At 62.6% G+C, this 16,816-nt stretch overlaps 1 protein-coding gene across 1 annotated transcript in view; it reads right to left on the bottom strand.

The window, feature by feature from the left end:
* Window positions 1-12,683: 12,683 nt before the first annotated feature.
* The window catches only part of TESPA1 (thymocyte expressed, positive selection associated 1), a 12,821-nt gene continuing 8,688 nt past the window's right edge, over window positions 12,684-16,816 (bottom strand). Inside the window, exons 11-14 of the mRNA XM_014947445.1 lie at window positions 16,173-16,386; window positions 13,835-13,892; window positions 13,619-13,675; window positions 12,684-13,507 (exon numbers count right to left, since the gene is read on the bottom strand). Of these exons, the coding sequence (XP_014802931.1) occupies window positions 13,407-13,507; window positions 13,619-13,675; window positions 13,835-13,892; window positions 16,173-16,386 (430 nt within the window). The 3' untranslated portion in view covers window positions 12,684-13,406. The remainder of the gene's footprint in view (window positions 13,508-13,618; window positions 13,676-13,834; window positions 13,893-16,172; window positions 16,387-16,816) is intronic.

The following is a 16,816-nucleotide window of genomic DNA, read 5'->3' as shown; positions in this document are numbered from 1 at the left end:
GGCAGCTCTTCCTCCAGGGACGAGGCATTTGCCTGCTCCAGGAGGTGCTGGGTTTATTCCTACAAGGAGGGTTTTTTTTTAGGGGGGAAATCATTCATTTACGGCATCCCACCACGAGTGAGGAGCTGAGATGAGCTCGTCACGGATGAGCAGGTTTTGTCCTTCCTCCAAGGAGAAGCAAAGCCCTGAGACTCCTCTTCACTGGTCTCCCAAGCTGGAAACCAGTAAGCACTGGTCCAGCAGGGTGGGTTTGGGGGTCCAACTACAAGTCAGACCCCAAAAAACCCTTCTCAAGACCCCTCCAGGCTCATCCTGGATGGAACCGTGTCTCTCTGGAGCATCCCATGACTCCAAGAAGACACGAAGCTTCTCCCTCCCCCGTCCCCGGGAAGATCACCCGCTTCCCACGGAGCTGCCAGCATCATCCTCATTGCCATGGCAACCAGGCAGCCCCCCCCCCCCCCATCCCCCTTCCTCCAACCCCCCCAACAGGCAGGGGTTTGGCAGAGCTGGGGGTGTCAGAGCTGCAAACCCAACCCCCCCAGCCCCTACAGGACCTCCATGGGTTGGGGGAGGGCAGGGACAACCACATCTGGGACCTGGGGCCACCACCAGGGTGGTCCACAGCTGGGGACAAGGGGACCCTGGGCAGGAGGACACCCCCACCCCCAGGGCTGGTGCTCACCCCCACCATGATGAGTGAAGGGACAGGGGTGACCCCAAGGGGGACAGGAGATGCTGGATGTGGCAGGGGTGTCCTCCTTGTCCCCATGCACACCCCCACCCCCCCGGTCACCCAGTGTCACCTCGTGTCCCAGCCCCTCCTCACCCCCCAGGGCACCAGGACACCCCAGAGCATCATTGTTCCTGTGCCGGAGATGGGGACACCGAGCTGGGGACCACCATGGGGACCCCAAGAGATGCCCATGCTGTCCCCACTCCTGGTGGCCTGAGTGGCAGATGTCAGTTGGGAAGGAGGTGGGAAGACCACCAGAAGCTAACGAACTCCGCTAACGAGGACCAGATCCCCTGGCACCCAAACTCGGGAAGGGGGATGAGAGTCTGGGGACAGCCACATCTTGTGGGGTGGGGTCTTGGGGTCTGTCTTTGCAGGACAAGCTCAAAGGCACAGCTGGGCACCCAAACCTCCCTGTCACCCCAAAAACCTCCCTGTCACCCCAAAACCCACTCTGTCACCCCAACAAACCACCCTGCCACCCCAAACCCCACCCTGTCAGCCCAAAAACTGCCCTGTCAGCCCAAAAACCTCCCTGCAAGCCAAAACCCACCCTGCCACCCCATCAAACCTCCCTGCCAGCCCAGCCCTGCAGCTGGAGGGCTCCCAGCAGGACTGGGAAGCACTGGGCTGGTGGCCATCAGGGTTGAAGACCGTGACCGTGGGACTGCTGGGTGTTTGGGGACCACCACGCATGGGAGGGGGTCCTGAGGCTCTGCTGGCACTGGTGTCACCCCCAAAGGGCACCCAAACGGAGTCGGGGGACACTCGGTTCATCCACAGCAGCTGCCTCCTGTACCCCGGACTAGACCACAGCGGGCTGGGACTCCATCCCTCCCGGCCACGGGACACCGGGAAAGATAGAATCGAAGAGACCCTTGGGATCATCGAGTCCAACCATCTCCCCTACTCTACAAAGTCCTCCCCTACACCATGTCCCTCAGCACTGCATCTAAACGGCCCTTAAACACAGCCAGGGATGGGGACTCCACCCCCTCCCTGGGCAGCCTCTTCCAACGCCCGACCACTCTTTGGGTGAAAAATTCCTTCCTAATGTTCAATCTAACCCTCCCCTGTTGGAGCTTGAAGCCGTTCCCTCTCGTTCTGTCACTAATTACCTGTGAGAAGAGACCAGCACCAACCTCTCTACAGTGTCCTTTCAAGTAGCTGTAGAGAGTGATGAGGTCTCCCCTCAGCCTCCTCTTCCTCATACTGAACAGCCCCAGCTCCTTCAGCCGCTCTTCATATGATTTGTCTTCTAGGCCCTTCACTAGTTTCGTTGCCCTCCTCTGCCCTCGCTGCAGCACCTCCAGATCTCTCTTGGATTGAGGTGCCCAAAACTGGACACAACACTCGATGGGGCAGGAGAAGCCGTCAGTAATTAGGGGTTTGCTTTATTGGTGGCTTTGGTCTGGAGCGGTGGGAGAAGAGCCATGGGAGTCATCCAGCTCCGGCCTCGGGGAGCTCTCGGAGCTTCAGCAGGACCAGGGGTGCTCGGAGGGGGGACAGGGATGGATCCTGCTCCCCGGGGAACGCGCTGGTACCCGGAGCCAGCCCTGGGAGAGACCCCAAACCGCGCCGTGGAGGTGGAGCCCACCCTGGGTCCTCCACTGGCCCGTGACACACAGGGACGTGGGGGTCCCTGGGCTGGCATCAGGGGAGGGTCAGTGGGGGTGGGTTTTGGGGTGGTGGGAAGGTTTGGCAGGATGGCAGGGTGGGTTTTGGGGTGGCAGGGAGATCTGGGGGGGTTGCAGGGTGGGAGTTGGGGTGGTGGGGAGGTTTTGGGGGTGGTAGGGTGGTTCAGTGGGGTGGCAGAGTGGATTTTGGGGTGGTGGGGAGGTCTGGTGGGATGGCAGGATGGTTTGGTGGGGTGGCAGGGAGGTTTTTGGGGTGACAGACCTGGTGGGGTGTCAGGGAGGTTTTTGGGGTGACAGGGCAGTTTTTGTGGTTTTGGGGGCGGGCCAGCAGCCCTCCGTCAGCCTTCGCGACCACCTCAACATCTGTGGGGAGAAGTGGGGTTACCCACCCCCCCCCAATGTGCTGCTAACGGGGTGCTCCTCGCCCCCTACCCCCCCAGTTCCTCCCACCCACCCACTAAAACCACTGGTCCTGACACCCCAGCACCTCCTCACCCTTGCGTGGTGGCCAAGGCCACCCCCACGGGACCACCCAGCGCAGTGGGGCGGGAAGGAGCTGGGGACACCACTGGGGGTGTCACCGTGCCCCTCGATGGCAGCAGAGCCCTCCCAGCCCCCCTCTGCTCCCACTTACCCAATGAGGTTGGAATTCAGGACGCCCAGCAGCTCCTCCAGGCTGCCAACCAGACGGGCCAGCAGCCCTCCGTCAGCCTTCGCGACCACCTCAACATCTGTGGGGAGAAGTGGGGTTACCCACCCCCCCCCAATGTGCTGCTAACGGGGTGCTCCTCGCCCCCTACCCCCCCAGTTCCTCCCACCCACCCACTAAAACCACTGGTCCTGACACCCCAGCACCTCCTCACCCTTGCGTGGTGGCCAAGGCCACCATCCCCATCCCCAAGGGTGCTGGGGGGGTTACAGGGGATCAGAGCTGCTCAGACAGTCCCCCCCCCAGCAGTGCCCTGTGGGTCTGACCCACGCTCAGAGGGAGGAGAGGGATCCTCACCCCCAGGAACAATCTTCCCAACAGGAAAAACCCCAGAGATTTGTTGTTCCTTGGAGGGCTGCTTTGCAGCCCGGCCACCAGACACCCCCCCCTTTCCCCAGATTCACATGTGGGACCCCCAACTCACCAGAGCTCGGGAGGGACTTCTCATTGAGAGGAGCTGCAGGAGGAAGAGAGACGGCGTCACCCACCTCGGCTGGGTGTCCAGATCCCCCACCACACACAGGACACCCCAAACTCCACCCCCAGCCCCTTGACACATGCATTTATTTGGACAACCAGCGACCCCCACCCCACAGGGGACCACCCCGGTGTCACCCCCCGTCCCCGAGGGGACCTGCCCAGCTCACCACCAGCAGCCAGGCTGCAGACGAGCCCGACCAGGAGGAAGAGAGACGGCGTCACCCACCTGGGCAGGGTGTCACACACAGGACACCCCCAACTCCACCCCCAGCCCCTTGACACATGCATTTATTTGGACAGCCCGTGACCCCCACCCCACAGGGGACCACCCCGGTGTCACCCCCCGTCCCCGAGGGGACCTGCCCAACTCACCACCAGCAGCCAGGCTGCAGACGAGCCCGACCAGCAGCAGGACAACCCAGAGCTTCATCATCCCGCAGGATTTCGGATGGATTTTGGATGGATTTTGGATGGATTTCGGATGCTGAGCAGGACCAGGAGCCACCCAGGGATGAGCTGGGGCTGGGGTCTGTCCCTTATGAAGGCAGCAGGGGCCAATGGGCCGGGACTGGGAGGGTTGGGAGATGCTCAGCATCTTCCAGGTGTGGGAAGGTGCCAGCGGCCGGGCGCCCGGCCAGGGGCAGGATTAGCCTGGATTAGCCCCCCCAGCCCCCCCAGGCCCTGCTGCCAGCCCCAGGAGCACCCAAACTGGCCCCGTTCCCAGCGCTCCCAGTCCTCCAGGTGCCAAGCAATTCCCGAGTCCCCAACAGCTCGTGTAGCTCCATGGCTCCACATCATCCCAGTGCTCTCCATGCCACCCCGGCATACTCCACAGTCTCCCAGTACACTCCAGTTCACCCCACAAGCCCATGCCTTCTCCAAACCTCCGTGCTACCCCCCCTCCCCCGGCTCACTCCATAGCCCCCTGCTCACTCCCCATCCCCTATACGCTCCCCGACTGCCACCCCCTCCCCCGGCCACAGACCTTTCCTGCTCATCACGGAGCTCGTTTTCAGCTCCAACACTTTATTTCTCACCACTTGACAGATCCCCGACAGCGAGGGGACGCGCAGGATGGGATGGAGGGAGCAGGGATGCAGAGGGGAGGAGGTGACAGTGGGGACCATCATGATGGCACATGTGGCCTCTGAGACACTGAAGGGACACAAGGGGATGATGGTTCCACTCAGGAACTGGGGCAGAGCCAGGTGGCAGCAGGACAGGGATGCTGTGGGAGCATCCTCGTGGTCCAGCCCAGCCCCAGAACCTCATTTCTGGGATGGATGGGGCAGAAAAACTCTCTCCCTGTGGGTTGAGCTCTGGACATCACTGATTAAAGGGATTGGTTGAGGCGAAGGATGCTCCAAGACCACGGCCATGGGCTGGAGCTCAGGGGGAACCACGAGTCGAGGACAAGCCATGGCTCCGTGGGGACAACCAAAGCACAAACATCCGAGCAAAAAAACCTGGATGAATAATCTCCCCAGCCCTGTTCAGCAAACAAACCCTGTCCGGAGCGTACGTGAGGCAGGAAGGGAGGGAGCCGTGTCGTGTCTCAGCGGGGAGGAGGAGGGGGGGGCGCACGGTGCCGGCTCCACAGCCCCGTGTCGGCATCGGGGCGGCCGGAGCAGCCGAGCGTGACCCCCCGTGATGCCTCCCAGACAGCGCTGACGGCACAGTACCCCCAGGAGAGCACACCCCCTTCCCTAACCCCCCCCAACCCCCAGCCCTGGAGCTTCACCCCAGCCACCCACAGGGCACCCCGTGTCCCCAGTCTCCCCGGGGAGGGAAGGGACTTACCGTGCTGGTCACCCGCTGGTCACCTGGGAGAGAGACACCACCCAGGGGGTGAGACCTGCCCCGGTCCCACCATCCCACCCCCACGGGACCACCCAGCGCAGTGGGGCGGGAAGGAGCTGGGGACACCACTGGGGGTGTCACCGTGCCCCTCGATGGCAGCAGAGCCCTCCCAGCCCCCCTCTGCTCCCACTTACCCAATGAGGTTGGAATTCAGGACGCCCAGCAGCTCCTCCAGGCTGCCAACCAGACGGGCCAGCAGCCCTCCGTCAGCCTTCGCGACCACCTCAACATCTGTGGGGAGAAGTGGGGTTACCCACCCCCCCCCAATGTGCTGCTAACGGGGTGCTCCTCGCCCCCTACCCCCCCAGTTCCTCCCACCCACCCACTAAAACCACTGGTCCTGACACCCCAGCACCTCCTCACCCTTGCGTGGTGGCCAAGGCCACCATCCCCATCCCCGAGGGTGCTGGGGGGGTTACAGGGGATCAGAGCTGCTCAGACAGTCCCCCCCCCAGCAGTGCCCTGTGGGTCTGACCCACGCTCAGAGGGAGGAGAGGGATGCAGGAGCATCCTCACCCCCAGGAACAATCTTCCCAACAAGAAAATCCCCAGAGATTTGCTGTTCCTTGGAGGTCTCAGGGTCTTTGGGGGGGTCCCAAACCTCTGCTTTGCAGCCCGGCCACCAGACACCCCCCCCTTTCCCCAGATTCACATGTGGGACCCCCAACTCACCAGAGCTCGGGAGGGACTTCTCATTGAGAGGAGCTGCAGGAGGAAGAGAGACGGCGTCACCCACCTCGGCTGGGTGTCCAGATCCCCCACCACACACAGGACACCCCAAACTCCACCCCCAGCCCCTTGACACATGCATTTATTTGGACAGCCCGTGACCCCCACCCCACAGGGGACCACCCCGGTGTCACCCCCCGTCCCCGAGGGGACCTGCCCAACTCACCACCAGCAGCCAGGCTGCAGACGAGCCCGACCAGCAGCAGGACAACCCAGAGCTTCATCATCCCGCAGGATTTCGGATGGATTTTGGATGGATTTTGGATGGATTTCGGATGCTGAGCAGGACCAGGAGCCACCCAGGGATGAGCTGGGGCTGGGGTCTGTCCCTTATGAAGGCAGCAGGGGCCAATGGGCCGGGACTGGGAGGGTTGGGAGATGCTCAGCATCTCCCAGGTGTGGGAAGGTGCCAGCGCCCGGGCGCCCGGCCAGGGGCAGGATTAGCCTGGATTAGCCCCCCCAGCCCCCCCAGGCCCTGCTGCCAGCCCCAGGAGCACCCAAACTGGCCCCGTTCCCAGCGCTCCCAGTCCTCCAGGTGCCAAGCAATTCCCGAGTCCCCAACAGCTCGTGTAGCTCCATGGCTCCACATCATCCCAGTGCTCTCCATGCCACCCCGGCATACTCCACAGTCTCCCAGTACACTCCAGTTCACCCCACAAGCCCATGCCTTCTCCAAACCTCCGTGCTACCCCCCCTCCCCCGGCTCACTCCATAGCCCCCTGCTCACTCCCCATCCCCTATACGCTCCCCGACTGCCACCCCCTCCCCCGGCCACAGACCTTTCCTCCTCATCACGGAGCTCGTTTTCAGCTCCAACACTTTATTTCTCACCACTTGACAGATCCCCGACAGCGAGGGGACGCGCAGGATGGGATGGAGGGAGCAGGGATGCAGAGGGGAGGAGGTGACAGTGGGGACCATCATGATGGCACATGTGGCCTCTGAGACACTGAAGGGACACAAGGGGATGATGGTTCCACTCAGGAACTGGGGCAGAGCCAGGTGGCAGCAGGACAGGGATGCTGTGGGAGCATCCTCGTGGTCCAGCCCAGCCCCAGAACCTCATTTCTGGGATGGATGGGGCAGAAAAACTCTCTCCCTGTGGGTTGAGCTCTGGACATCACTGATTAAAGGGATTGGTTGAGGCGAAGGATGCTCCAAGACCACGGCCATGGGCTGGAGCTCAGGGGGAACCACGAGTCGAGGACAAGCCATGGCTCCGTGGGGACAACCAAAGCACAAACATCCGAGCAAAAAAACCTGGATGAATAATCTCCCCAGCCCTGTTCAGCAAACAAACCCTGTCCGGAGCGTACGTGAGGCAGGAAGGGAGGGAGCCGTGTCGTGTCTCAGCGGGGAGGAGGAGGGGGGGGCGCACGGTGCCGGCTCCACAGCCCCGTGTCGGCATCGGGGCGGCCGGAGCAGCCGAGCGTGACCAGATGGGATGGTACTGGGGCAGATGGGATGATACTGGGGCGGATGGGGTGGTACTGGGGTGGATGGGATGGTACTAGCGGGGGCAGATGGGATGCTATTGGGGGGACAAATGGGGTGCCATGGAAAACTCGTACCCAGATGCAGGACATGGACCAGGATTTTGCTCCTGGCCTCTCCCCCACCGTCTCCACCAGCTCCTGCTCCCCGTGGGAGGATGATGCTCGGCCGCGTCTTTCCCCCAGCCCTCAGGAGAGCGAAGGCACCCAGCTCTGTCTGCGTGGGGCTGGGGGTTTAAACAGTCTTAAGTCTTTTATTTTCAGGCTAAAACCACCCCCCGTGATGCCTCCCAGACAGCGCTGATGGCACGCACGGTGCCGGCTCCACAGCCCCGTGTCGGCATCGGGGCGGCCGGAGCAGCCGAGCGTGACCCCCCGTGATGCCTCCCAGACAGCGCTGACGGCACAGCCGGGGGCTGGGCAGGCACGGAAAACGCAGGAAAAAGGGCTGGGTGAGATTTTATGGAGGTGCCGACAGCAGCTCCTGGGCTGGGAAAGAGGGGGGGGACACAGGGATGTGCCCCAGGAGATGCTCTGGCAGGCTGGGACCTGCCCCACCGTCTCCACCAGCTCCTGCTCCCCGTGGGAGGATGATGCTCGGCCGCGTCTTTCCCCCAGCCCTCAGGAGAGCGAAGGCACCCAGCTCTGTCTGCGTGGGGCTGGGGGTTTAAACAGTCTTAAGTCTTTTATTTTCAGGCTAAAACCTGCAAAATTGCTTTTTCCCTGCTCAGGTGAGGTCTTGGAAATTGCACAGACTCTGCAAGAGCCCAGAGCTCAGAGAAGACACCATTTACCCAATTTCCCCCACAACAGGGACCGTCCCTGGTCCCAGACAGAGCCCCCGCTGTCTCTCAGTTCAGAGGTGAGGTATTTTCCACGTATTTCTCATGCCCGAGGGAGGATTTGTGCCCCGTACCCTATTTGTTTCTTGCCATCTCAGAGCACATCCTTCATCCCCGGTGGGAAGAGGAGGGAGCGGGGAACCTCAGAACACCCAGTTCTGCCCCAGGGTGGGATTTCAGGCACCCGGATGCGGGATGTGGAGACAAAACCTCCCGGGGGGGGAACGGTAGAAACGTGGCCGGGAGAAAATACCCAAATACCCAGTGAAGAGAGGCCAGGGAGCCCGTGTGCCCACAAGGAGAACTTCTTTTTGATGTTCTGCCATTTCCAAGGTGCTCCTTCCCACCAGATGAGTGTGGCCAGCAGAGCAAGGTGGGGGGATTCTGCCCCTCTGCTCTGCTCTGGGGAGACCCCCCTAGTGCTGCCTCCAGCTCTGGGGCCACCAACATCCCAAGGACATGGAGCTGTTGGAGCAGGGCCAGAGGAGGTCACAGAGATGATCCATGCCACAGAGATGATCCATGGATGGAGCCCCTCTGCTGGGAGGGGGGGCTGAGAGAGTTGGGGGGTTCAGCCTGGAGAAGAGAAGGCTCCGGGGAGACCTTGGAGCCCCTTCCAGTCCCTCAAGGGGCTCCAGGAAAGCTGGGGGGGGGACTCTGGATCAGGGAGGGGAGGGATGGGAGGAGGGGGAAGGGTTTGACACTGAAAGAGGGGAGATGGAGCTGAGATGTGGGGAAGAAGTTCTTTGGTGTGAGGGTGGTGAGAGCCTGGCCCAGGTTGGCCAGAGAAGCTGTGGCTGCCCCATCCCTGGAGGGGTTCAAGGCTGGGTTGGAGGGGGCTTGGAGCAACCTGGTCTGGTGGGAGGTGTCCCTGCCCAGGGCAGGGGGTGGCACGGGGGGGAGCTTTAAGTTCCCTTCCCACCCAAACCATTCTGTGACTCGATGGCTGAATTCATCACTGCCCTAAAACCCCCAGCTCTGCTCTCAGAAGCACTGAGGGCTTCAATATTTGCATGAAATTTGATGAAGCCGCAGCTCTCACTTCCCTGGATGAAGATGTCACGTCGTGTCCCCAGCCCGTCCCCGTCACCACCTGCTTGTTCCCAGTGGTTCCCCTTGCTCAGTGCACTGGTTTTCAGCTGGTTCCTGCAGGCAGCATTGGGATGGGACTGGTCTTGGGCATCCCAAGGGGTGGGTAACTGGTCCTGAGCTCCAGCCGTGCTCCACCAAGGCCCCACCAGCCCACCCAGGACCTGCCCAGTACATCCCAGGGCAGAGGAGGGAGTATTTATTGAATGAACCAGAGCTGGGCAGAGCCAGGGGACCAGGAAGGGACCTGGGGGTCACTGCCAGAGCTTGCAGGACCCCTAGATTTGGGGGATCCCCATGGACCACCCCATGGAGACCGAGAGGGAGGATAAAGCACAGCCCAACCCAGCGTGGGGCAGCCCCAGCAGGTTGGGACCAGTCCCACCATGGGACCCACAGCGCAGGAAGGACTGGCTGTGGGAGCCAGCCGGAGGGGCTGTGGGGCTAATCCAGGATAATCCCAGTTTTGGCTGCTCTTCACGGGGAAGCCCTGGGGCTTGTTTATCCACCAGGACTTTCCTTTTCCAGGAACTCCAGTGCCCATGCCCTGGGACTGGTGCCATCCTTGCACTCAAGAGCAGCCCATGGGACCCACAGCGCAGGAAGGACTGGCTGTGAGAGCCAGCCGGAGGGGCTGTGGGGCTAATCCAGGATAATCCCAGTTTTGGCTGCTCTTCACGGGGAAGCCCTGGGGCTTGTTTATCCACCAGGACTTTCCTTTTCCAGGAACTCCAGTGCCCATGCCCTGGGACTGGTGCCATCTTTGCACTCGAGAGCAGTTGGGGTGGGGACCATGAGAGCCCAGGGATGACAGGGACCGTGGTGGCTCCTTCCTGAGGTCTTTGGACTCTGACCTGGGGTGACTTGTGACCTGTCCCCCTCCCCTGGACAGATCTGGAGGGGCAGGAGCGGAGCTGGAGCCTGAATTTGTGGCTTGGGTCTGTTTTGGGGTGAGCTCCTCGGGATGCTGCTGGGGTGCCCAGCCAGCACCCACCACCCTCCAGCGTCCAATTTGGGGCTGTGCCCACGTCACCGGGGACAAAAGCCACCAATGAGGCTGCCCGTGCCCTGCCTGGGTGTGCGGTGGCAGCAGCAGTGGCAGAGGAGGGGTTAAGGAGCTGCTGGCACAGACCCAGCACCATCTCGATGTGGTTTCCTTCAGATGCCAAGATCTGGTGGGGAGGAAGAGGAGCCAGAGCGATAAGGTGGCAGGAAGATGATGAAGAGACCCACAGCCATGAAGGACCCCGATAAGGAAACGGGGGGAGGCTCAACAGGGGCCAGGGACGATGGAGGGGGCAAAAAAAAGTCCTGAGCAGCACCCGCTGCTCCAGTCCAACCCCTTGCTTTGCACCCCAGTTGGGGCACACGTGTCCATGGGGGGCACCACAGGGCCCCAACCCCACCTTGAGCCCTTGGGCATGGTGGGACCGTACATGGGGTCCCTGGCAGGAACCCCCCAGCCTTGGTGGCAGCTCCTCTGAGAAGACCCAGAGCTGAGCCGAGTCCCCCAGCTCAGGCCATTTTTGGGGTGCTGGGAGGGCTCATGTTGGGGGTCTCCACCCCAGAGGAGGTGGGGCAGAGCTGGATCCCACCCCACCAGCACCTCCAAGCCACAGGACAAGGCCACCATCTCCCATTTGGGAACTTTATTTCCAGCAAACCCCCCCTCCTAGTGTTACAGGCGCTGCAGCACGGGTGACAACCGTGGCCAAAGTGCAAGTGGTGTCCCCAAGAGCCAGGCATGGGGGACATGTCCCTGGTCCTGTCCCAGGGCTGGGGGACATGTCCCCATTGCTGCCCAGGGGCTGGGGGACACATCCCTGATCCTGTCCCAGGGCTGGGGGACGTGTCCCTGATGCTACCCCGGGGCTGGGGACATGTCCCCAGGGCTGATGACATGTCCCTGGTGCTGTCCTGGGGGACATGTCCCACATCCTACCCCAGGGCTGGAGGACATTCCTCAGTGCTACCCTGGGGCTGGGGGACATGAACCCAGCACTCCCCTCGAGGCCAGGGGACACGTCCCTGGTCCTGTCCCAGGGCTGGGGGACACATCCCTGGTCCTGTCCCAGGGCTGGGGGACATGAATGCAGTGCTGCCCTGGGGAACATGTCCCACATCCTACCCCAGGGATGGAGGACATTCCTCAGTGCTGCCCTGGGGCTGGGGGACACGTCCCTGACCCTGTCCCAGGGATGGGGGACATGTCCCCATTGCTGCCCTGGGGATGGGGGACATGTCCCTAGTCCTGCCCTGGGGCTGGGGGACATGTCCCCGGTGCTGTCCTGGGATGGGGACGTGTCCCCAGTGCTGTCCTGGGATGGGGGACGCATCCCTGACTCTGTCCCAGGGCTGGGGGACATGTCCCTGGTGCTACCCTGGAGATGGTGACATGTCCCTGGTGCTGCCCTGGAGCTGGGGGACATGTCCCTGGTCCTGCCCTGGGGATGAGGGACATGTCCCCAGTGCTGTCCCAGGATGGGGGACACGTCCCTGACCCTGTCCCAGGGCTGGGGGACACGTCCCCGGTGCTGCCCCGTGACGGGGGACATGTCCCCAGTGCTGTCCTGGGATGGGGGACACGTCCCTGGCCCTGCCCAGGGTTGGGGAACATGTCCCTGGTGCTGCCCCAGTGATGGGGACATGTCCCCGGTGCTGCCCCGTGACGGGGGACATGTCCCCGGTGCTGTCCCAGGATGGGGACACGTCCCCAGTGCTGCCCCGTGATGGGGGACGCATCCCTGGGACCCTGTCCCAGGGCTGGGGGACACGTCCCCGGTGCTGCCCCGTGACGGGGGACATGTCCCCAGTGCTGTCCTGGGATGGGGACATATCCCCGGTGCTGTCCCAGTGATGGGGACATGTCTCCAGTGCTGTCCTGGGGATGGGGGACACGTCCCTGACCCTGTCCCAGGGCTGGGGGACATGTCCCTGGTGCTGCCCTGGGGATGGGGACATGTCCCCAGTGCTGTCCCAGGGCGGGCTGGGGGACATGTCCCTGGTGCTGCCCCGGGGATGGGGGACATGTCCCTAGTCCTGCCCTGGGGATGGGGGACATGTCCCCGGTGCTGCCCCGGTGCAGCCCGTGCTGTCCTGGGATGGGGGACGCATCCCTGACTCTGTCCCAGGGCTGGGGGACATGTCCCTGGTGCTGCCCTGGGGCTGGGGGACATGTCCCCAGTGCTGTCCTGGGATGGGGGACGCATCCCTGACTCTGTCCCAGGGCTGGGGGACATGTCCCTGGTGCTGCCCCAGTGATGGGGACATGTCTCCAGTGCTGTCCTGGGGATGGGGGACACGTCCCTGACCCTGTCCCAGGGCTGGAGGACATGTCCCTGGTGCTGCCCTGGAGATGGGGACATGTCCCCGGTGCTGACCCATGACGGGGGACATGTCCCTGGTGCTGTCCTGGGGCTGGGGGACATGTCCCCAGTGCTGTCCCAGTGATGGGGAACATGTCCCCAGTGCTGTCCCGGGATGGGGGACGCATCCCTGACCCTGTCCCAGGGTTGGGGCACATGTCCCTGGTGCTGTCCTGGGGATGGGGACATGTCCCCGGTGCTGCCCCAGTGCAGCCACAGCCCCAAACCGGGCAGAGTGGGGACGCGTGTGCCCCCTCGGGGGGGCAAAAGTCCTGAGTCAAAAGGTTTTCTGTGCCAAACACCCACACGTGCGCTCACACCCACACGTGCGCTCACACCCACACCCACACACACGTGCACACGCCGTGCTCAGCCCTCGGCTGAGGGTGCCCGAAGCGCGGTGGCCCGGTGCAGTCCATCGGTGGCCACCAGCGCCGGGACAAGCCCGGGTCCCCCCGCGGTGTCCTCAGTCCAGCTGGTGGGCTCCGGTTGGGGGGTGGCCGGGCACCGGCTCCTCCACGAAGCCGCTGCTGTCGGACTGGCCGCTGCTGGCGTGGAGGATGAAGGCTGGAGCGGGGGGGACAGGGGGGGACACGCTGGCACCGGCCACCTGCTGGGCTGGTAGCCCAGTGGCCCCCAAGTGCCCCCCCAGGAAGGTGGGAGAGCCCCAGGACTTACTTCTGCGGATCCTGAAGGAGGGATGGAGGGACCGGGCGGCTTCCTCATGGGTATCACGGGATGGAGGGACCGGGCGGCTTCCTCATGGTTATCACCATCATCATCATCGTCATCGTCGTCATCTTCCTCACTGGCGCTTGGCACCTGCGGGCAGGATGCGGCAGGGCTGGGTGAGGAGGTGCTCCGGGTGAGTGTGCCAGGCCACACGCGTGTGTCCATCATCATCATCATCGTCGTCGTCGTCATCATCATCTTCCTCGCTGGCGCTTGGCACCTGCGGGCAGGATGCGGCAGGGCTGGGTGAGGAGGTGCTCCGGGTGAGTGTGACAGGCCACACGCGTGTGTGTGCGTGTGCAAAGGTGCACCAGTGTGTCTGTGCACACCTGTGCATCCCTGTGTGTGTGTGAGTGTGTGTAAAGGTGCACTGGTGTGTCCTGCACACCCGTGCATCCCTGTGTGTGTGTGAGTGTGTGTAAAGGTGCACCAGTGTGTCCCTGCACACCCATCCATCCCTGTGTGTGTGTGTGCAAAGGTTCACCAGTGTGTCTGTGCACACCTGTGCATCCCTGTGTGTGTGTGAGTGTGTGTAAAGGTGCACTGGTGTGTCCTGCACACCCGTGCATCCCTGTGTGTGTGTGAGTGTGTGTAAAGGTGCACTGGTGTGTCCTGCACACCCGTGCATCCCTCTGTGTGTGTGAGTGTGTGTAAAGATGCACTAGTGTGTCTGTGCACACCTGTGCATCCCTGTGTGTGTGTGAGTGTGTGTAAAGATGCACTAGTGTGTCTGTGCACACCCATCCATCCCTCTGTGTGTGTGCAAAGGTGCACCAGTGTGTCCCTGCACACCCGTGCATCCCTCTATGTGTGTGTGTGTGTGTAAAGATGCACCAGTGTGTCCCTGCACACCCGGGCATTGTGTCCTGCACACCCGTGCATCCCTCTGTGTGTGTGAGTGTGTGTAAAGATGCACTAGTGTGTCTGTGCACACCTGTGCATCCCTGTGTGTGTGTGAGTGTGTGTAAAGATGCACTAGTGTGTCTGTGCACACCCATCCATCCCTCTGTGTGTGTGCAAAGGTGCACCAGTGTGTCCCTGCACACCCGTGCGTACCTCTGTGTGTGTGAGTGTGTGTAAAGGTGCACCAGTGTGTCCCTGCACACCCGTGCATCCCTCTGTGTGTGTGAGCGTGTGTAAAGATGCACTAGTGTGTCCCTGCACACCCGTGTATCTCTGTGTGTGTGTGCAAAGGTGCACCAGTGTGTCCCTGCACACCCGTGCATCCCTCTGTGTGTGTGAGTGTGTGTAAAGGTGCACCAGTGTGTCTGTACACACCCGTGTATCCCTGTGTGTGTGTGCAAAGGTGCACCAGTGTGTCCCTGCACACCCGTGCATCCCTCTATGTGTGTGTGTGTGTGTAAAGGTGCACCAGTGTGTCCCTGCACACCCGTGCATCCCTCTGTGTGTGTGAGCGTGTGTAAAGATGCACTAGTGTGTCTGTACACACCCGTGTATCCCTGTGTGTGTGTGCAAAGGTGCACCACTGTGTCCCTGCACACCCGTGCGTCCCTCTATGTGTGTGTGTGTGTGTGTAAAGGTGCACCAGTGTGTCTGTACACACCCGCGCATCCCTCTGTGTGTGTGAGTGTGTGCAAAGGTGCACCAGTGTGTCCCTGCACACCCGTGCGTACCTCTATGTGTGTGTGTGTGTGTAAAGGTGCACCAGTGTGTCCCTGCACACCCGTGCATCCCTCTGTGTGTGTGAGCGTGTGTAAAGATGCACTAGTGTGTCTGTACACACCCGTGTATCCCTGTGTGTGTGTGCAAAGGTGCACCAGTGTGTCCCTGCACACCCGTGCATCCCTCTATGTGTGTGAGTGTGTGTAAAGGTGCACCAGTGTGTCCCTGCACACCCGTGCATCCCTCTGTGTGTGTGAGCGTGTGTAAAGATGCACTAGTGTGTCTGTACACACCCGTGTATCCCTGTGTGTGTGTGCAAAGGTGCACCAGTGTGTCCCTGCACACCCGTGCGTCCCTCTATGTGTGTGTGTGTGTGTAAAGGTGCACCAGTCTGTCTGTGCACACCCGCGCATCCCTCTCTGTGTGTTTGTGCGTGCGTGCAGGGATGCTTGTCTGTGTGTGCAAGGACGCCCGTGTGTGTACAAGGATGCCTGTGTGTGTGCAAGGATGCTTGTGTGTGCGTGCGAGCCCGCCCGGGTGTGCGTGCGAGCCACTGAGCCGTGTGTGTGTGTGTGTGTGTAAAGGTGCACCAGTGTGTCTGTACACACCCGCGCATCCCTCTGTGTGTGTGAGTGTGTGCAAAGGTGCACCAGTGTGTCCCTGCACACCCGTGCGTACCTCTATGTGTGTGAGTGTGTGTAAAGATGCACCAGTGTGTCCGTGCACACCCATCCATCCCTCTGTGCGTGCGTGTGTAAAGGTTCAGCTCCTTCCCGTCCCACCCAGTGCCACCCACCAGCCCGGGGGACCCCCCCCTTCCACAGGGTACCCCCCCTCACCCCTCTCCTGCCCCCCTCCCCCGGGCATCCCCCCTCACCTCCTCCATCTCGAAGGAGTCCACCGGCCGCTGCCCCCCGGGTGGGTGGGACACGGGGACCGTCCCGGGGGGCTGCAGCCCCGCTCCGTCCCCCCGCCACCTCCTGGTGTTCCTCGGGGACCCCCCCTGGGGCCGGACCCCGCTTCGCCGAGCCCGGTGGCCTCTTGGTGTGTCTGATCCAGGGGAAGGTGTCCCAGAGGGGTCCAGGTGGCACCTGAGGGACCCTGCCTTCCTCCCAGGGGAGGGTCCCCAGGAGCCGAAGCCGGAGTCCCCCTCGGACCCCAGCCCCTCGGGGTGCTCAGGGGTGACCCACCCCCGGCCGGCGTGGGGGGCCAGGGGACACGGGGTTGGGGACAAGGTGACACTGGCAGCAGCATCTGGACACTGCTGCTCCGTGCTGTCCCACCCTGCGTCCCCCGTCCCCTGAGCCCCCTCCGTGGGGCTGTCACTGCTCCCCAGGCCGTGGGGACAGGACCCCAGGGTGTCACCCCGGTGTCCCCACGCAGCACCCGATGGTGTCCCCGCTGGGGCTGGCCCTGGGGACACCTCCCGCTCCCCTCCGCAGCACGCCAGGGCATGGGGACACGCAGGGACACCCTCCACCAGTGATGGCGGCTCTGGGGGACCCCCCCGTGCCCCCCGCC

This window comes from Calidris pugnax, unplaced genomic scaffold, assembly GCF_001431845.1.
Source record: "Calidris pugnax isolate Ruff unplaced genomic scaffold, ASM143184v1 scaffold155, whole genome shotgun sequence".
Taxonomy (NCBI): domain Eukaryota; kingdom Metazoa; phylum Chordata; class Aves; order Charadriiformes; family Scolopacidae; genus Calidris; species Calidris pugnax.
This window is presented reverse-complemented; position numbering and strand designations above follow the sequence as displayed.